This window comes from Melampsora larici-populina (genome assembly GCF_000204055.1).
Source record: "Melampsora larici-populina 98AG31 unplaced genomic scaffold MELLAscaffold_32, whole genome shotgun sequence".
NCBI lineage: Eukaryota > Fungi > Basidiomycota > Pucciniomycetes > Pucciniales > Melampsoraceae > Melampsora > Melampsora laricis-populina.
This window is the reverse complement of record NW_006768796.1, coordinates 160,397-181,277: the sequence shown is the minus strand read 5'-3', so window position 1 is coordinate 181,277 and position 20,881 is coordinate 160,397. Positions and strand designations below refer to the sequence as shown.

At 39.6% G+C, this 20,881-nt stretch overlaps 7 protein-coding genes across 7 annotated transcripts; 3 read left to right on the top strand and 4 right to left on the bottom strand.

The window, feature by feature from the left end:
* Positions 1 to 1,219: 1,219 nt before the first annotated feature.
* MELLADRAFT_124165 (uncharacterized protein) lies at positions 1,220 to 1,948 on the top strand (the record flags this gene model as incomplete). Its single annotated transcript, XM_007412758.1, has 5 exons — positions 1,220 to 1,361; positions 1,448 to 1,507; positions 1,603 to 1,716; positions 1,789 to 1,857; positions 1,929 to 1,948. 5 exons carry the CDS (start codon positions 1,220 to 1,222, stop codon positions 1,946 to 1,948), a joined length of 405 nt encoding a protein of 134 aa, XP_007412820.1.
* A 1,898-nt stretch (positions 1,949 to 3,846) lies between these two features.
* MELLADRAFT_124168 (uncharacterized protein) lies at positions 3,847 to 4,599 on the top strand (the record flags this gene model as incomplete). Its single annotated transcript, XM_007412759.1, has 5 exons — positions 3,847 to 3,991; positions 4,077 to 4,136; positions 4,234 to 4,347; positions 4,433 to 4,501; positions 4,574 to 4,599. The coding sequence occupies 5 exons, from the start codon at positions 3,847 to 3,849 to the stop codon at positions 4,597 to 4,599; spliced, it is 414 nt and encodes a 137-aa protein (XP_007412821.1).
* A 673-nt stretch (positions 4,600 to 5,272) lies between these two features.
* Positions 5,273 to 7,615, bottom strand: MELLADRAFT_78438 (uncharacterized protein; the record flags this gene model as incomplete). The annotated part of the gene is made up of 2 exons (XM_007412637.1): positions 5,273 to 5,858; positions 5,927 to 7,615. 2 exons carry the CDS (start codon positions 7,468 to 7,470, stop codon positions 5,273 to 5,275), a joined length of 2,130 nt encoding a protein of 709 aa, XP_007412699.1.
* A 3,922-nt stretch (positions 7,616 to 11,537) lies between these two features.
* On the bottom strand, positions 11,538 to 13,383 carry MELLADRAFT_108806 (uncharacterized protein; the record flags this gene model as incomplete). Its single annotated transcript, XM_007412636.1, has 6 exons — positions 11,538 to 12,194; positions 12,267 to 12,354; positions 12,469 to 12,486; positions 12,578 to 12,619; positions 12,698 to 12,779; positions 13,230 to 13,383. 6 exons carry the CDS (start codon positions 13,381 to 13,383, stop codon positions 11,538 to 11,540), a joined length of 1,041 nt encoding a protein of 346 aa, XP_007412698.1.
* A 1,099-nt stretch (positions 13,384 to 14,482) lies between these two features.
* On the bottom strand, positions 14,483 to 15,150 carry MELLADRAFT_37697 (uncharacterized protein; the record flags this gene model as incomplete). Its single annotated transcript, XM_007412635.1, has 3 exons — positions 14,483 to 14,618; positions 14,746 to 14,997; positions 15,071 to 15,150. The coding sequence occupies 3 exons, from the start codon at positions 15,148 to 15,150 to the stop codon at positions 14,483 to 14,485; spliced, it is 468 nt and encodes a 155-aa protein (XP_007412697.1).
* Positions 15,151 to 15,416: 266 nt separating this feature from the next.
* MELLADRAFT_49296 (uncharacterized protein) lies at positions 15,417 to 18,428 on the bottom strand (the record flags this gene model as incomplete). The annotated part of the gene is made up of 10 exons (XM_007412634.1): positions 15,417 to 15,924; positions 16,027 to 16,520; positions 16,612 to 16,756; positions 16,837 to 16,845; positions 16,929 to 16,987; positions 17,107 to 17,374; positions 17,462 to 17,905; positions 18,038 to 18,145; positions 18,227 to 18,259; positions 18,335 to 18,428. 10 exons carry the CDS (start codon positions 18,337 to 18,339, stop codon positions 15,864 to 15,866), a joined length of 1,626 nt encoding a protein of 541 aa, XP_007412696.1.
* A 292-nt stretch (positions 18,429 to 18,720) lies between these two features.
* Positions 18,721 to 20,333, top strand: MELLADRAFT_65189 (uncharacterized protein; the record flags this gene model as incomplete). Its single annotated transcript, XM_007412760.1, has 2 exons — positions 18,721 to 19,892; positions 19,973 to 20,333. The coding sequence occupies 2 exons, from the start codon at positions 18,721 to 18,723 to the stop codon at positions 20,331 to 20,333; spliced, it is 1,533 nt and encodes a 510-aa protein (XP_007412822.1).
* Between the last annotated feature and the right edge of the window lie 548 nt (positions 20,334 to 20,881).

Genomic DNA, 20,881 nt, shown 5'->3' with positions numbered 1-20,881 from the left:
CACCAAAACATATACAATGCCTGTGCATCATACCTGCCAGAATTCCTAGATCAAATTCATTTCCTCACAAGGAAGAACTGAGCGCTTGATCAGAGTTGACAAAAGAAAGATTTAATCCTTTCTTTTATACTCACAGGCAGGATTTGTTTATTTAAAACCATCTTTGATCCTTGCCTGAATCTGTGAAAAGTTTCTCCAATACCCCTTTCTCAATGTCTCCTTCATTGTGCTATCTTCAGAAATAAACATTTCCAAGAGAATTCATCATAGTATTTGTCTATCAAATCAAGATGGTACCATCTAAAGGTCCGATTTGCATAGTCATATCAGGTTGCAAAAATCTACGCTATACAGAGATTACATGGGACAAATGGTTTTAGAAGGAAAAAGTCTACAAGAAGTGTTCATATTTCAAGCTTATTAGGCGGAAAAGATAAAAAACAGGTTATCAATTGAGATACTTCGGTTCAAAACAAACAGGTGACGTATCACAGTTGACTGATGCTAGAACTAGAACTAGACGTCGAAATCATCTTATACCAGGTATCATCATGCAGATTTATCGACAGGATCAAGTACAACGTTCATATCTAATAATGCAAGCGATTCGGATTCGATACATCTAGACATCTATGCAATCAGCGAAACGAAGATGTTTGAGAGGGCGTTATCAGTACTATCAACGCATCTTCATGGATTTTGTCGTACGAGTTCATAATGAGAGCTCTCGATGTACGAGTGTCGAGGCTTCGATTAATTAGAGCCATTATACCACATCTGCATGATAACTCGGGTTCCCTGTGACTTGAAACTGTTTGACGACTGGCCGCCGAATGTCTATAAAGGATCTGGTGAAATACCCTCCTACGGGGATTTCAGCTCTTGAAATTGAATGGCCAGCATATGTACAGCGCCTTGGTGGATGACGGCAGAAGTGACCCCGGAGCCAGGGCCAAGCCATTGAAGGACGAGTCTACATTTGCACCCTTAGACTTTGACATTCTTTTCGACAAGTCTTTTGGTGATGTGAATTCACCGGTTGAGGATCCCTTTCTCTTCTGACATATATGTCGGAGCACATACGCTACCCACAGTCCAAACTCATCTACTTTCCCCCCAGCTTCCTCGTTCCTAAACATACATCATTTTACACTCATCAATCATTGTTCACCTTTTCATTGCCTACGTTGCTGACCTTCCTCTTGCTTTCCTCATCAGCATGTTGCACCAATATACTCTCAATATTTCTGTACTACTCTTTACATTTTTTCTCAGCACATTGATTAATGTATCTTCAGGATCAACATACAAATGCAATGTTGGATTGACAGGAGTTTTTCCTGACCCTTCAGGTGGAGTTGGTACGTTGTACTTGTGTTATTTCCAGTCCATCTTTCAACCCAATCCATCACAATCCAAATTAATCTGTCCCTTCCAAATTCCAAAGCTTGCTCATCGGATGATGGCCAGCAACACGAGTGCAAGTACAACAGCTGTTTTAATAACGGTGCGTAATCTTCAGTATACAAATTCATTATTTGATCATCAATCTTCACGAAGAAAGCTAACTATTCCATATCAATTTTGTGATTGCAACTATAGGACATAAGTGGATTCCAATGAAAACTTGTCGAGTGTATGGCTCAGCCCCCAATGACCCTAACATAAGCGCGCAACAATGCGCAGACTACGTTTGGGTGAATTCTAACACATTCAGTGCGTAGCCATCATATTAACATCCCGTTTTCCATTGCTTACCTCAGCCTTGTCTTTACCTCCACTCTTCAGCTTGTGTCAACCCCGGAGGTAAACATTATAGCTGCTACGGCCTTACCCCAGCTACCACTCCATACATGAGTGAGTCAAATCCACAACGCTCTAGGAGCCTACAATCATTGACATTGACAAGATATCTTTATCATCTCCAGCGTGTAGTAATTGCCAATAAAGTTATCTAGTTGAGCCGATGTGTCCCTCAATCACCTTTTGTCGAGATGTACATAGTTAGTTGTTTGTGATCAAAAAGTGATGGTTCAAAGTTCTGGAATCTTCAAAAGATGATTTATATTTTCTTCAGAGGAAAGGTTCGCTGAGGGGGTGGTTTTCTCTTTCTAGTGTAAAACATGAAATTTCAGTCTCAAATCCCATAATTCTATACCACGTGATAAGATTTCTCAATCAGCATACTCGTTCACTACCTCATCTATATCATCGGACCCAAAAGAACCATTTTAAGATACACTAATCCAAGGTGTCACTTTGGAGGGTCTGAAATAAAATGTGTTGCAAAAGACATAATAGAGATCACAATGTAGCGAGTGAATTTGTTTAGTTTGGTAAATGTCTCTTTTTTTCAAACTGATCAAAGTACCTCTCGCTCCTCACAAGTCTTCGAGGAAGGGCCTTATCCTTGAAGACTTACTTTGTGCCCAAACTTAACGTGCCGGGGTTCACACATAGCAAGCGATGACGGAAGGGACTTTGATAAGTCTACTCTTGCTGGCGCTGTGACTTGTGGTCGTACAACATGCGGTAAGAATGAGTTGACTACATATTTGAACTAATCTAGCAAGCGTGAGCTGATGAGTGCGGATGCTATGGGGACAGTTAACCTTGCAAGCAACCTCCGGCGGGAATAGGGACTGGGCGAGGTTTTGACCGACAGAGGATTTAGCCACCTCAATAAGCGCATGAATCCCCTGGAAGTCAACCGAAGCGATTTATGCAAACAGGAGGTGTCAGGATTACTCCTACAAGCCCAAGAGACCCGACTGTCAGATGATTTCACCAAAACCAGAGCGAGAGCAACCTGTGAAAGGTATATCAGGCTATCCAGAAGCGTTCTGCCATAGGCTTTTGGCTGAGGTGGGGGGGGAAATTTTGAATAGACAGCTCGTCTTAGGGAGGGTCATGCCTGTGCGCCACCCTATTTTTTTTAGTGCCATAAAGCTTACTAAAAAAAATAAGGAAATTTCATATTGATTGAACAGTGGCTTAGCTGTTTGCAACTCGCTTTCAACTACGGTTGAATTGCAATTTTGCAGAGCTTCGCCCAGTCCCTAATGTCAGTCGAAGGAATTGGATAATCCATTTCTCCTTCCCTCATACGTACAGTGGGTAAACCCGAGTACGTGTTCCAAGCCAGTCCGCATAGAGGTTTGGGTCTGAAATTTTTGAGAAATTTTTGCCATTTTTTCTGCTTTTTTTGGCGGGAGAGTAAGGTTGAGGGGTGGTGTTAGGCTGCAAAACTTTTGGTTTTTTTTGAAAAAAAAGCAAATTTGGTTGTTATTTGCCACTTGAGCAGCCATATTCATTAAATTATAGGCCTAGTGCGCCGCTAAGTAGCTAGATAGGTACCTAATTGAGGCCTAGGTCCGAAAATCCAAACGTCTAAAAGAGTAAAATCACATTTTTGGTCTCCAAAACCATATTCCTAGATTCATCAAAGCAATGCCTTTTCAATGGTCTGGGTGCCAGTCTCAAACATTCAAATTGAGTGCCCCGACATTGACCCGAAAGGTGAAATTTGATTTTGCAGGGCAGGTCGGAACACGTACTCGGGTTTACCCACTGTAGTCCGACTCCACATTCAGCGTCTTGGTGGATCAGGGAAGGGTTAACTTTCAAGGAAGTTGAGAAGTGGTCCCGGAACAACAGTATAGCCATTGAATGGTTATTCTACATGTGGCTTCACAAAAATGCAACGCGGTGAAATGCCCTGAGGCTTTGAACGTCTTTGGGGCGAGTTATCCTGTAACACGAAGTCACCAACTCAGGACTCTGTGCACCTCTTTATTTGTATATTAGAGGACACAATCTTGCTTGCAAACCACCTTCATCCGCATCATGTTCCACCAATACCCTCTCAAAGTTGCTGTGTTACTCTGTACCTTTTATCTTAGCACACTGATTGGATCTTCAGCATCCAAACTCACTGGTCATTGCAATCTTGGATTAACGGGAGTTTTTCCTGACCATAGTAATGGCGTAGGTACGTCGTTTGTTTTTTTCCTATGACAATTCTCCACCTGAGGCTCTAACAGTTTAACTGAATGTTTCTCTTCTTAATTTCAAAGAATGTGATAGGCTAAATAATCGGCCATTATGGTGCAACTACAAAAGCTGTTGGCATGGTGGTAGGTATTCTTTCACTGCAAATTCTTTGTATAATGATTGATTCTCACAAGGAAGCCAATGATTCCACACCAATATCATAAATGGATATGTATGTAGGTAATAAATGGGTCAAAATGAACACCTGTCGACCCTATGGCTCACACCCCGACGACCCTCGCGTAAGTGCGCAGGATTGTGTGGACTATGTTTGGGTTGGTGGTAACACATTCAGTGCGTAGTCATTCTAATCCTATCTTATTTTCCATTCCTTTACTGAACCTTTTGTTTATCTGGACATTGGGACCAACCTCTTCAGCTTGTACCAACCCCCATCAGGTAACATATAGCTGCTACGATCTTACCCCCCAGACTACCCCATACATAAGTGGGTCAAATTTGAAAAAAACTCTGTGAACCTTCAAGTTCAACCATTGACAGCAGATTTTATCATTTTCAGCTTGTACTAGTTGCGATTACACCTAGTTGGTCTGGTGTGTCCGACCATCTTCATTGAACATCTTTTTGTAGACGGTTCTCATGATCCTAAAAAATAAATCAAGAGTAATTCCATAAACCGACTTGGCGCTTTGAACTTTGGGATCTCAAAGTCAAAATGCATCTGTTCTTCACAAAAGCTCTTATCAATGCTCATTGTTCATTCATCTACAAAAGTGAAATAAATTTCAAGTCCCAATCCATTAGTTGAAACTTGGTGGGCGCCACTTGAAAGTCTCGGCACATCGCGACGGTGTGTTATCCTGTTTGTCCTAAAATCCTTTCAAGCCCTTGCGCAAAGAGTGAAAAAAACAACACAAGAACTACATACCAATTACCAAATTGTCCAATCTTTCCCACAATCACCTTTCACCAACTTACAGTTATCAATCATACCACACAATAACACTTCAAATCATCAGAATTCTCAACCAAACATTCTATAACATTGCTCTTTTCCACTAAAATCTATCAATCCAGAAACTCACTCATATAAAGGTTTCAAAATCAAATTTACGTTGCAACAAAGATATACACTATAAAAAGTACACTAGACAGGCAAGTTTACAAAAAGAAAAAAGTCAAAAAACAAAAAACCCGTCCATATTTATTCCACTCTGCTCAGAAACACGTAAAAAAATGATTTAAATAAGAAAAAAAATTAAAAGTGAACATCAAAATCGTCTGATACCAATTCATCAGCATGAGCATCATCATCAACTCTAGAATCTTTAGTATCTTTAAATCGATGATCCACTTCTCTTTGACGACCATGAATTTCTTCTTGATCCATCAAGTTTTGAGTTTGATCAAATCCATAAGTCATGATCCTATACCTTTTCCTTTCAAGATACTTCTCAAAATCAATTCTACCAGTTTCTTTCTCATCTTGTGAATCATCACATCCTTGTCCCTCTATGATTATCTGTGAATCAGGAACCATGATATCTACATCTATATCTTCAATTTCATCATTTTCCTCTAAGTGATCCGGGTTAGTCTTCCTAATTGGTGAAATATTACCAAACAAACGATTCATGGCTGTTTCTTGTAAAAGTGCCTTGGTCAACCCTGCTTGTGAAACAGAATCAATCTCTTTACTCTTCTGAGTTGTCGACATAGAACTAGTGGATGGTCCAGGCTGGTTAAAAAACTCGGTTATATTGGATTGTCGATCAAAAGGAGAATTGATTATCTGAGCATCAGGATTAGTAGTCCAAGCTTGTCGATTTCGTTCCTTCCAAGATCTATGAACAAATTCTCACTCTCAGCCAAGAGATGACATTGATACATAGATATGTTAAAGAAAACATACCCAACATTTTTGACCTTTTTCAAAGGTGAAGGAGTCCTTGCTTTGTGAGCTGATACATTAGAACTAGCTACACGTGTCGAGTTAACAGACTTAGAAAGTGTCCTTCGTTCTTTCAAAGCACTCATTTCTTGTTGTTGACGAGTCCTAACTGATATAGGTGTAGGTGGTGCAAGTGATCTAATTAAAGGTTTTCGATGAGAAGAGGATTGACTAGGTCGATCAAGTGTTTTGGTACGTTTTGAGGGTGGTTCTGGTGATAACTCTTGAGTCTCTTCAGCCAAAACATGTGATGGAAGGACAGGTGAGCCTTCGATCAGCTCAGTAAGCAGATTGTGACCTTTTGAGGGCCGTTCTGGTGTCATTTCTTGGGTCTCCTCTGCCAAGATGACCTTTGATGGTGGAATAGGTGAAGATACTGGTCCACGCTCATCGAGGAAACCTGGATCACATAGATGGCATCTATCAGTGAAGATGCTCAATACGCTGTCATAAGCAATGTCTTTACCTAATTGAGTACCAGGAATCAGACCGCTTCGTCGAGGCGTGGGAGTGGTTGCTTGCTCAATCACTTCTTCAACCCGACTCAAAAGCGGTGGTGATGGACTGTTTCTGCCTAGATCTTCCCAATCTGATATTCCAAGTGCCATAGACTCTGGAAAGAATAAAGTCTTGTCACCATCTTGTGATTGAGCTGGCACAGGTGACGACTGAAGCATATCATCATCTACGGATATGGTCTTCGGATCTTTGAGGTGTTCGAGGGGGGATATAGACCTGAGAGACCGCGGAGCAAGCTTATCTCTAGGCAGACTCGGTACAACACAAGGCCCAGGGTCAAAAAGATGGATTGAATTTTCGTGTTGTTTTGCTGGAGTTGATAGCCTTTTCGGGGTGGGAGATGCTTCACAGAGGACTCGTGATTTAGGTGTGTGTTGAGTTCTATCACGATCGGGATGACATTCAGCTTCATGTTGACCAGTGGAATTATCTGTCGGTATAGGTAGAATGACAGCATCACAACCTTGCTGATCGGTAGTGTTTTCTAAAACAATACCCTGATTCCGACTCTGAGATGTGCCCAAGTCTCCTGGCAGGCAAAGAAGCTCATCAGAAACCACACGGTGACGAGATTGCTTGGCAACTGGGGCAGGAAGACAATTGAATAGATCATCTTCTGCCGGTTCATTTGAATGGGGATCTTGATTAGCTTCCAACCAACCGCCGTGTCCCCTATTGACAGACCGTATCTTATCTTTGGGATGTAAAACTTGATAGGTGAGAGGTGAACACTGTGAGTCGAGATCGATCCCTAAGGAAAAGAGAGTTTGCTGCGGTATCGGTGAACGCTGAGATAAGACTGGAGGAGGAGTGGTACCAGGAGAGGATGTGTGAAGTTGCTCGATTGTATCAGATGAGATCGTAGGACAAGCATTCTTAGTGACTGTCAGATGATTGTTTTCTGTCTCAATCACTTCTGAGCTACTCATTCCACCTAATCGTTTGCGTAGACCAGTCGAATGACCTACTTCGACCGTTTCTGGCATTGCAGTCGATTTGCGGCTGTTAATGATATCAAGATGCTGCTGTAGGTTTGGTGAAGTTCTAAAGCGGCCAAAGGGTTCTGAATGTCGGGATTTCCGCTTTGATGCATCTGTAGAGCAACCGACAAGAGATTCATTATCGAGAAACGCCTGTACCTCATTTTGAGGACGCTTTTTTGAGTACGGTTCTTCGTCTCTCAGAATAACTGGCTTTGTGCGACCGATAAGTTTTAACTGAGAAATCGGCTCTCTCGAAGTAGATGCAGAAGCCTCCACATCACGGCGTTTACGCTTCGGTGGGTCTGTCCAGGAAGGTTTTTTATTAAAAGCGTCAGATAGTCGAGTTTGTCGGAGCTTAGTTTCGCTCAAGCCTTGACGTTGTGGTGGATCATTAGGTGCTTTTGTTGATCGGAAAGGAGTGATGTGATCAGTTTTCGCTCGCGATTTCCTTTGTTCAGTTGATCGAGATGTCTTTGGTATGGCTTGTCGCTCAGAAGGCATTGAAATGTATTGAGGATGAAGAATTTAGTTGAGAAAGAACAAGGATGAATGAGGTCGTTTAACCTCAGTCATAGCAGCTTAAAGAAAGAAAGGGTCAGCGCGTCACTCTGTATCGAAACCCCAAGCGCGTGAAGATGACCAAATGTTCAGAACAGAACAGGTCTGAAACAAGGATCGCGCTATTCCGACCCCCCCCAGTTTGCTAGTCAGACCCCCCCTCTGACCCTAGGCCCGCTTAGGTAGCCTTAAGCAGCTTACCTAACAGCCTCGACAGTGTGCCCGAGAGTTGAGAAGTTGTCTTTTGCCTCCTGATGCAAATCAATGTGCACCAATATCAACATAAACATTTCCACCACCATGGTCATTGACCCTTCCTTAACAGGTGCTACCTCACAGCCAACCCACCAAGAGTCAACCTTGTCTGATTTAGATGATCCTCCTTCCAAACCGATGAATCTGGACGCCCTCCTCTCAGTCTACCCAAGCCTGGAAGAGGCTGAAGATGCACTGCAAGAGTGTGCCACTGCTTCTGGTTACTTCCTCAAAAGAAAACGTTCAAAAAAAAACAAGAAAAATGAAGTACGCAAGGTGGTTTTGTTCTGCACACACGGAGGTCTTTATCAGCCGAATGAAGATCAGATTTGACAAACGTCTAGCCACTTGATCAATTGCCATTGGTCATGTCAAATTTTGAGGAACTCAACAACTCTTGATTGGAGTGTGAAGATAATCAATAATACACACAATCACCCACCTTCAAAGACACTAGCCGACATACCAGGAGCACGACGCCTCACGGATGAACAGCAACAAACGGTCATTGACATGTGTAAAGGAGGTGCCAGTCCCTCAGTTATCTTGAGCACGCTGAAAGCTTCCGACCCAACTATCATAGCAACACCACACGATATCTACAACCTCAAGCAAAAATTTCGTAACCAGATCCTTCAGCACCGGACATCCCTTGAAGCTCTACTCGACAAACTTCAAACTGAGGGTGTATATCATGCTTACCAAAGAAATTCATCAGGGTCTTTGACCTGTCTGTTCATTGCTCCAGAAGTTTGTGTATTAAATGCACAGGAGCTCGCCACTTGTGATATTCTCTTGATGGATTCAACCTACAAGACAAACAAGTAAGTTCTCACCTCCCTCATACCCAAAGATGAACTCTAGCTGATGGGTTTTTGTCTTTTTGTTTATATAAGGTACCATATGCCACTCTTGCATATTGTGGGAGTCTCTCCAACACATAACTCGCTCTCCTTGGCCTTTTGCTTTATGCAACAAGAAACTGAAGAGCACTATAATTGGGCTTTGGAGCACTTGAAGATATGCTTTGGATCACAATTGACCAAGCTAGGTGCTGTGGTCACGGATCGTGAGCTAGCAGTCATGCGAGCGATAAAGAACGTGTTTCCAAATGCCAAGAACCTCCTTTGCATGTGGCACATCGAGAAAAATATCCTTTCAAACATCAAGAAGGGCATGTCGGACAAGGATTGGGACGCTTTCCTTTCCGAGTGGCGACTCGTATGTAATTCGATGTCTCCCGAAAGCTTTGAAGACCAACTACAAATCCTCCAATCAAAGATCACCAACGAAGCTTTTAACTATCTGATGAAAACCTGGATCCCATACAAAGAAATGTTTGTACTTGCCTGGACCAAAGATGTCAGACATTTTGGTCATACAGTCACGTCTCGCGCTGAAGGGGCACATGCAAACATCAAAATCTCAATATCGGTTTCAACGGGTGATCTAGCTACTGTATACGATAGGCTCGTCCTTGCGTGCAAGCTTCAACGACACAAAGTGTCTCAAAAGATCGAGAATCAGAAGTCTCACTCGCTGACTCGTCTCGGAGCAGTGTTCTGGACCAATGTCAATCGAAAGATATCGCATTATGCGCTGGGTAAAGTAAGTCAACACTCCACCACCTCTGGGTCTGATCCAATAATTGACTTTCAAAATAACCAGGTCTACGAAGAATACCGGAAAGCAATCCTCCCGAACTACAAAACTCCATGTACATATGTATTCTCAAGCTCTCATGGACTTCCGTGCTCTCATTTTTTGAAGCACCTGATTGATTCTCGAAGCAGGCTTACAATTGACCACTTTGATACTCACTGGCATCTTCAACAAAAGCATCCAGTGGTTTCAATCCAGCGAGTTGGACTCCCTACAGTTTTACAACACATCCAAGCTCAATACACCCAATTACCACCACATCAAAAGCGTCTCTTTGAGGACCGACTGGAGCTGATTCTCCAGAATCCTTCCGACACAATCCACGAGCCCGAACCAATACAAACTCGTGGACGACCTTTGAGAACGACCAAGCGACTCAAATCGCGTCATGAACACGTTGCAGCCGAGTTGGGGGCTCCAGGTCCAAAGTGTGGCAAATGTAAAGAAACAGGCCATAATGCCCGTACTTGCACTTACAGAGGGTGATTCACTTCAAATTAGCTCGATGTCCATCCTTCAAACCGATCACAATAGATTAGTTGTTTGTTTGTTACTCAAGATCACTCGATCACTATCCTCACTACAACTACATACACTATCTTTGTTACCTTTGTTCACTCAAATTTATTATCTTCGTTCACCCAAAATTTACAACAGTAGCTCGATCGTGTTCGATTTTGATGCTCTTTTACACCAAATCATGTTTTTAGAAGTTATAATTGTTACATTTGATTACTCGCATCTTTGAGAAAACAATGACTGTCATCAAATTTCAGAGCCCTCAAAATCCTCTCAGGTCAGTTCATCATGTTCTACATCTAAAGCCATCATCTTGAGGATGATGAGGTTATGTAGAATGCATCGGGCACACTGTCGAGGCTGTTAGGTAAGCTGCTTAAGGCTACCTAAGCGGGCCTAGGGTCGGAGGGGGGGTCTGACTAGCAAACTGGGGGGGGTCGGAATAGCGCGATCCCTGAAACAAGTCATCAAGATGCAGCTCGAGAGTCTGAGGGAGATGTCACAAATACATGTAACTCCACAACTCACATCTACAAATTCAAATCAAGAGATATTTAGCCATGGATTTATAACCTTATCAAAAACTTCAAGACCTTGCTTTTTTGGATGAAATTCAGGTATTCTGGTGGATTGATTCATGATTTCAAAAGAAAAACAGATAAAAAGAATCAAAAAGTAAAAAAATCTTATTGTATCATCAAAAGTCAACTCAGATGAGAAAATATTATTACCAAGTGACTGAATTTGTTTTTTGTCATCAAAGAAATGAAGAACAATATGATCAAACAAGTTGTACATAATTCATATGATCATTAGATTTAGCAGCAAAATTTTAATATTAACTACAACAAGTTTTTTGTATTAAATTTTGAAGAAAAATCCATACAAAAATGAAATGAAAGAAACAAGAAATGAAAAGAATTATAAGAAATGAAAAAGAAAAAAGAAAATCAGAATTTAGATTTTTTACAATTTACAAATGAAAGTTCAATAACTAATCAAGAATTAAAAAAAAGGATTACAAAAATCAATTAAACAAACCTCTTCCTTAAATTTTTCAAACCCACATAAAGCTATTAACGGGTAACCGAAAATCCACCCGTAAATCCAGAAGTTCCAACCCCCAAACTCGAAGGATTAGGTAAATCGCTTTCCAAGAAAACCGAAAGCCCATGACCCTGACCAGAAAGTTTTCCATTTCCAGTTCCGTCACCAGATTTAGTAGCACTACTTGAACTTGAGCTTAAAGGAGCTGTAGCCACAATACTTGGTGATGAAGGTGATGTAGCATTAGAGTTAGGTGTCAGGAGAGCAGTGGCAATGATGATTGGGGGTGAAGAGGACGAAGAATTAGAGTTTGAGGTCATAGGAGATGTGGCGTTGATAGTTGGAGCAGGAACAGGAGAAAAGGTAGCGTTGATGCTCAGAGTCTGAGAAGGTAAAGAGGTCACATTGTTAGCTGACCCCGGAGATGTGTCATTAGAGCTTGTTGGAGCGGGGTAAGAACTAGTATCGAAACTTTGAGTTGGAAGGGTAGTGGATGTGGATGTGGATGTTCCATTTCCAGAAGAATCAGATGTAATATCAGAAGTAGTGTTTCCAGTATCACTTGAACTTGAAGAAGTCGAATTATCTGTGTTTTCATCATCATCTGATGTTAATGAATCATCATCCGATTTCAAAGATCCATTCTCGGTAAACCTATCAAGCATTTCTGTCATGAATGTACCAAGCTAAACAAAAAAAATCAAAGTAAAGAATGGTAAGCAAAAAACACTCGAGCAGATTCATGGAGGAGGATTTACCAATTGTCCCATATCGAATTGTCCTTCTCCAAATCCACTAGCACTACCACTAACATATAACATAACATCTCGAGCTTGAAGTGAAACTCTAAAAAATCAGAACCAAAGAAATCAAATTGACTTGTCAGTTTACCATCCTTTGAAAAAAAGATCATGAATGAGGTAAAAAAAAGATTATATGGAAAAAGTTGTGAAAGCTTACGAAGATCGAAGATCACGACTATTATCAAGAGAAGATAAAAACCAAAACCCAAGCATCATTTTAACAAAATCAATAAAGATATCCTTTAAATATCAACCCGCAAACTCACCGTTTTAATCCATCAACTTCACGGACCTCAACCTGACGAGTTCTGTGATGATAGTCACAAAGAAAAACCACGATCACAGTGAGTCCAAAAGAAAAATTCTAGAAAAAGAAATCCACATACTCGACTATATTTCTAGATACCATCTTACTAGTACTAATAGACCGCCTAACGTTTCGAAAACTATGACTGAGTGAACCACTAACTAAAATCAAACCAAGCAAAATCACCAAAACCGAACCAAAAGATCTCATGATGATTTATTAAGTAACTATTTAATTCTTCAAAAGAAAAGTGAATAAAACGAGTAAATTAAAGTAAATTGATTAAACCAAAGATTATGAACAAAAGAAAATTTTAAACTAAGATTTAAGACGAAAAACTTTTAAAAGAATCTTAAAGACAAATGATATAAATGAAAGTACAAATATCGAGGTCAAAACAGTTTCAAAAAGAAGTTAAAAACTAAATCTTCAACTTCTTTTTATCGATTGATTGACATGATCCATCACATTGGCAAAACTTATCTTTGACTCCGAACAAGGCGAGTTTTATAAATCTTTTGACCCTTAGCAAGGTAAATCATCACAACATATACTAGTTATTAGCAAAAAAACAAAACCTGAAGTTATACTCTCGGCAGCTTCTTAACTACTATATAGAATCTGAGTCTGATAGTACGGCCAAAGTTTAGGACAAAGACCCTCAAGTAATGGCACCGACAAAGGATTGTTGAATGTGACTTGAACACGGCGGCATGCGTTGAACTTGTGATTAAGAGCCGTGGACGTGGTATTCACAAATGACATCATAGACAGAGTCAATACGAAAATCGGTGAAGGCGGGCACACGTTGACAGGTGCGGCCAAATGCACTCGTACCAAGGGCGCGGCGTTATACACAACGCGCTGGCTGTGCGAAGTCGGCACACAGAGGAAAGCTTAACCCCTCAAACGCCTGTTAATAAAAAACACACCCATAAAATATGTCATGATTCTAAACTCTCATCTCTTTTTTCTAGGGAGTTGGTTGGTAGATATGAAACCTTTGTTTGTAGCCAAGAAATATAAAACTCCAACAAAACCCAATGAACTCAGTCCAAATTACCTCAAGACAAAATCCGCGAAAAAAAAAGGATAAACCAATATGTAATGTAAAATAATTCATTGAGTTTTTGTTTTTGTTCTCTTACTTCATTGCTTTTTGATTTCTTTTCTTTATTTCGAAAAAAAACACACAATTATATGATCAAAAATGACAATTCTGATATACGAAACAAAACAAAAAAAAAGAAGGTATGTTCTTTTTAATTCATAGAAATAACTTTTTTTAAGCAGTAGTAGTAGCAGGAGCAGGAGCGTCCTACAAAAGAAAAGACAAGAAAGCAAAAGAATTAGTCATCTTTCTTTTACCAATTTTTTTTTCTTGTTCGATTCAAAGTTAAATTTTTGAAAGATTAGACAAAATTTTGAATTACTCACCTCAAGTGGTGGCATTTCATCATCATCTGAACTATCACTATCACCTCCTTCACCAACATCACCACCTGAAGCCTTCATTTGAGCCAACATCTTTTGAATATCCATACCTAAAAACCCACAATAAGAAAGATTAGTAAAGCGTTCCTCGAAAATACGATACAAGCGGATCAAAGATTCTGACCTCCTGCACCACCCATACCGCCCATACCTGGCATACCTCCTGCACCACCCATACCGCCCATTCCACCCATACCGCCCATACCACCACCACCTAAAGAAAACCAATCCATCAGTATTCAAAGCGAACCGACCAAGAACCATGAACTTAAAACTAACCCATTTGAGCCATCATAGCTTCCATATCCATACCTTAAAAAAACCAAAACCAATTTTTATTACCAAAAGAGAACTTTTTGAATGAAAGAACCTAATTTAACTTACCTGCACCTGCTGGAGCATCTGTAGAAGCAAAATCATCTACAGCTGTTCCTTCTTGTTCATCTTCATCAACCCAACGAGCGAAATCAGTTTTCACAAAATTCACTCTTTTATCTTTCGTAAGACTAAACCAAAAAAAAGTAAAAATCAACAAAACATCAACCAAACCAAACCAAACCAAATGAGTTTGTAACCCAATTGAGAATAAGATTGATTCTTCGCAAAAAAGAGAGAAAAAAAAAGTTCACTAACCGAGGCCAATACTCGGTTTTGAGTTCTTTCTTAGTCAACTGAATCTGAAGACTTTTCCCATTCACCGTTTCTTTTCTTTCTACACTCAAATCAAGTTGATCAAAGAATTCGAGTTGATGGATTTCATAAGTTTTAGCCGGTACGTTTGATCCAAGGTTTTGTGAACCACCTGAGATGCCTTTGAAAGAAAAAGTAGATGGGGTTGGAAAGTCTAGTGTGTAACCTGGTTGTAAGTCTGGTACATTAATCGTTCTGTTATTTTTTTGAGAAATCGATCAGTTGGATATCAGGTTTGATGGTGATGGGTTTGAAGGGAATTACTTACAGATAAATGATGTTATGAGATGGATCTTCATTACTACTTCTTTGAGCCCAAAGAATTTCAGGTGGAGTAGATTGAGACATGATTAGATTAGAAAGATAAGATGGTTTGATGAATTGGTATTTTTGATGATCGAGAATGAGATTTTCAAGTTTGGTAAATGGGATTTGGATTTGGGGTAAAATAAAAAAATAAAAATAAAAATAATGACTTGAAAATTTAAACTGTACAAGACTTTAAAGTATATTCCAGATCATTCCATCACAATTCCAAAGAACAATCATATCATATCTTATCTCACTCTACTCTCTCCTCTTCTGACTTGCATTCCTTTCCATCACCACAAACTGAAACCACAATCAAACTAAATCTTAAAGCTTATGGAAAACAGATGATGGAAATAAACAAAATGAATACAAACTTGGCCAAATCACAATCACTAGTTCATCGTCTTGAATATATGTACCATTGATTCTTTTCTACTTTGCAAATCTACTTCACGACCCTTAATGTTTTCAAACCCACAAAACCCACACAAAAAAAACAAATTGAATGAATGCAACTCACACACACACATAAACTAAGACAAAACAAAACAAAAGCTATATATATATATACTGTATACTTGTATCATACGAAAAAAAGAAAAGAAAGCCAAAAAAAACTTTTCGAAAAATGAAATGATTGTTAATTCATTGTTTTTTTTCGAAACAAACAACAAGTTTATAATTATCAAAAAAATAAACCACTTTTTTCTTGACCAAAAAACAAAACAACAAAACAATAGTCCATCACTTTATAATGAATCATGACTCAATTCCATAATCTTTCTCTGATTAGTCTTTAACTTCTCTAACCTAAAACCAAACCAAAAAAAAAAAGAAAACACCTCAATCAGATCAATCTTATCTTCCTCCCAAATCAAAAAAAAATAAAAAAATAAAAACAATCAACTCAACTGTAATTCCAAATTACGAATCACACAATCCTTTTCCTCCAACTCTTCTCTCAACCCTTCATTTTCCTTTTCCAATCTATCAATCTGCTGATCTCTTTCCCTATCTTTTTCAGTTCCAGATCCAGAAGGATTTGAAGGAACCAACGGAAGTCCTCTAGCCATCAATCTAGGTGAACTTTCCATACGATGATTCGAACTGATCGAAGATGAAGGTGGTGGAGCCATTTCGACTTCTAGATTTTCTTCTTGTTTAGGTACAATCGGACTTGGAAGACTTTCTACAGGAACAGAACTAGCTGCCACAGAAGTAGACACAGAGACTGGAGCTGGAGCTGCATAGGCTGATGATTTTAATGGTGGTGCAGACGTTTCGGATTGGGTTTCTAAACTGACAAGAATCGGTTCAGAAGTTTTACCACCAAAGAATTCGCTGGCCGAAAGTGCTGGAGTAGCTGATAAGGCTGGTGGATAAATATCGGCTTGAAACGAATCTGACTATCAAATCAACACAAAACCCAAGAGGTTTGAATTAGATTTCAAGGAAAAAGAGGGAGATGGGTGAAGATCGAGTTGAGTGAATATTTACTTTTCGTGGTACGATAAACGAGATAGGTTCGACGAGATAATTAGTGACTTTGTAAGCACGAGCGATCTCGCAATCTTGTGTGTTTAACGCTCGTCGAGGTAACCAACACATCCCACGCTGTGGGTCACTTGATTTATATTCGGTTCTATAACCAGAAGTAAGAGAGCCTTGATCAATAACTGAGACACATTGGTGTATGCATGTCAAAAGGCCATCTCCACTTACAGATAATGTCTATATCAGGTTTGATAAGTTTGATGAACAGACGAAAAGATTAGTATTGATGGGTAGAATATCTGGACACTTAAGATACGTACAGATCATCTGCTTCATATTCGTAGTAACGGATATTACCGTCACCCTTACCAGCCAAGAACTAAAAACCCCATCACAGATGTTAAACAAGAGTCAAGATACGATGAGTACGATGACCCACTCAGATATTTCAACATCTTTCTTTGTTGATGATCAATCACACCAAAAGCAATCACATACCAAAATATCATTATCAGACCAAAACGGCATAAGAGTTCCCGAACTAGTATCCACAGTCATCTGTTTCAAAGGTCCTTTACCAATCTCTCCAGCATTCCAAACAAACACTTGTCGATCTGAAAGTTTACTAAACCCCGTCGTACAGATTCGATCCATTCTACCCATCCATTCTACTCTAGATCCTTTGATACCGGTATGTGAATCGGCAATTGAAGCTTGTTGTCCTGATCTTAAATCAAAGATTCGTAATTTTTTATCTTTACAAGTCCTACATATCAATCAAAATCATAATCAAAATCCAACTCAGTCACCTCTTTACGCTAGAAAGAAAAAGATGAAGCAACGAAAAACAAACGTGGCTAAGAGTGTTCCAGTCCAATTAAAACTCATACTTCCCACCATATCAGGTTGTTGAGGTAATTCCACCACACAACTACCTTTTTCGACATCCCAAACCTTAACTTCTAAACTAGCACTAGCCAAAACGTTTTCAGCTACCGGATGCCATTTAACATGTCCCGCCTTTCTAACATGTCCATTCAATCTAACCGTCGGTTCTAAATCCGAGACTTCAGGTTTTTCCGATCTTAAAGCTGCATTTAACTTTTCTTCATCTATTTGTGTTAATACTACTTTTCCATCTTCTCCTGATGAAGCTATTAATGTATCACAGAATGGTGAAAAAGATGTATCCAAGACTGGAGCTGTATGAGCTCGACATAATGGATATAGATCCGGTAATTTTCCTGTGTGTGAAAGAGGTGCGACCAAAAAGGCGCCTCCACCTGAAGCTTGATAACTAAATCACAAAACAAAACTTTGATTAGTGATTCAGTAATTCGATGTAGGTAGGACCATCAATCGCCCGGTTTCCTGTCTTTCTTAGAACAAAAATGAACGAAAATTTAAATCTTGAGAAAGATTCACATACTTGACTGAAAGGAACTTGGGATTAGCAGCAGCCAAGTTCGTGTCCCATGCCGAAGCCGATACTTTGATATTATCAAAACACATCTCGCGTTTTGAAGATTGACCGTACCTAAAGTTTCCAATCCAGATATCAACATTTCTTATTCTCATGAACGTGACATAAATCAAGATAACCGTATTAACAACGCACACATGACGATATGAACTTTGACGGACGAATCGACTGAAAGGTGGTTTGAACTTGAAGTGTTAGTTATCAAGATCATGAATCATAGTTGAGATAAAACTTGACGCGTACCTCATTTTTGATGGTTCTATGAGGTAATTCTTGGTCTTAGGAAACTCGATTTGTTGGTCTTGGATCAACGGTGGATGGTTTAATTGATCGACGTCACCACTTCTTGATGAAACACAAATTGATCGACCAATTTGAAATCGGGTTCAAATCTCATCTTCTCGGGGCTTCGGGTTCAGGAGTGTCCTTGATTCATAAGCCGGTCTCCCCGACTGTTGGACGGCTTCATGGGCACCGACATCCAAGGATATTGGGTCCGGGGTCACTCAGGGTCACTCTGATTATGAAAATGTCAACTTTCCACTCACGCAGCGGTAGCTCAGCATTTCTTCTCGATCAACCATTTCTTACGATCGACCTCGATTGACCGTGTAATTTTACCCACAAGGATGACACTGACCGGCTTCAGAAACAATTCAAGCTTAGATCAAGATATAAGAACAAGACCAAGGAAACGAGCACGCGAAGCCATCACCACAACTGGAACCACTTCGAACATCGATCCAACCAATTCACCATCTTCTTCTTCTTTAAAACCTCGTTCAAATCCAACAGCTTCTCATCCGCCATTACGTAGATTATTCGCATCTGTACCTTCACCTATCTTAACTGATAAAAGATATGGAAATCTATTAGATCCACTCTTATCAAACCTATTAACAATAATCTCCAAACAATTTATTTTAAGTTGGTATACACAAATCTCACCTTTGAAAGAAAATTCAAAACCATTCATCACAAGAGTCACACAAATCTTAATTCATTTGATCCGCGAATTAGAACGTAGATTGACGACTCTAGATCCTATTCAACTGCTTTTATTTGATTTACCTAGTTTGTTGAATCGTCATTTACTTGATGTTCAAGAAACACATCGTCGACTTTCATTTCAACGTCAACGTGGTCTTGAACCAGACTCAACCTTTGATGAAGTGTTTGTTCGGTTGAGACCTCATCCTGGTGTCCAACTCACCACTGTGATAGCCAGTACAAATCGACAAGCCAACTCATTTCTTTCTCCTCAATTGGTCGATCCTCTTCCAAACTTTCCAAACGCTCGAGCCTTACCTTCTCCAATGTATCTTAGGCTATTGATCGAAGCTTTGATGGAACAATTGTTACCTGCTGAAGATTGGGCACCTGAAACTGAAAGATTGATCATACGTGAAATCATTATCAATGTGATTTTAGCACCATTGTTTTGTAAATTAAGTGAACCTGCCACGATTTATAGTTTAATTGCAGTCCATCTACCATCAACTGAAGACGATCCACCACCCACCTCACCTGCTTTGGCTTCTCAAGTCATTCCACCTATCTCCTTACCGAGTCGAATATTAGGATTCTTACATCGAATCTTCCACTTCCTACTTCTCTTACCATCACTTTATCAATCACTTACTCAACTTCCACCTATCGGAACAAGACGTGATCCTACACTCTTCGAACCAAGTCTTTCACTCTTAGCCACTCTTCTCGGTGCTAATCAACAAACTCATGTTCGTCAACTATGTTGGATCTTGAGCCTTTTCTTACGCATGTTTCAAATTATCCTTACAAGGTCTGTTGCCATGTTTAGATTCTGTATCCCTTTTTGGCATGTTACACTGAGTTTTTTGGTTTTTTGGGTCGGTATTTCAGGTTATTGGTTCATTTGTTTTATACGAATATAATCAGTCCAATCTCACTCTCAAATCTGATCGTACAAATCACCACAATCCTTGAACAGACAACCGATCCAAACCAACCAAACCAAGAAGAACAATCAGACGAAAAGATAGATCTTAAGATCTTGAGAGAAGAAGCGAAAAAATCAATCGAACATCAAATCCCAACTCAATGTTCTCAATTTTGTTCACCATCAGGAATTGCTGAAAACCTTTTACACGGAGTCGATCAACAAACTTCTAATGTGTTTTTGATGTTTGATTTCTTTGAACTTGTGCTGGTTAAGATGTTTCCTGAATTAGCTGAATGGGATGAAGATTTAAACTTGGATTGATCAACCAAAAAAAACGGTTCTTATTCGGACATTCATCCTTTTTGAGGGGGGAAAATGGGGGTTTTCTCTTGATTACAGATTGAAGAGGTGTATGTAAGTATTTGTTTTTATTTTACAGAACTGGAACTGAATAATTGAATCAATGATCTTGATCATTTTGTAGCAATCGTGCTTGAACGCTATCGCGCTGGGTTTCTGGGTAAAAGTGTTATAGTACTTGGAAGATCAAGAGTGATCAACAATATTATCCTCTCAGTAGAAAAAGCCTTTCTCAACGATGATGTTGAGAAAAGAGATGTTGAAGTATCATGGATCAATCAAGAGTGAAACTCAGGAGATACATTCTTCAAGAGGTTGTAGTTTTTTGGTGAGATGTTATGATCTTGTCTTGTACGAGATCTTACTTCTCTTAATCTTATCTGATTTGGAACTTTGTAAAAACCTCAAGACCTCAGGGTATTTAAATATTGTAAATTTGTTTATCGAAAAAAAAATCATCATCACATATTTACAAACTGAGGACTAAAAGATAGTGGATCGATATGAGA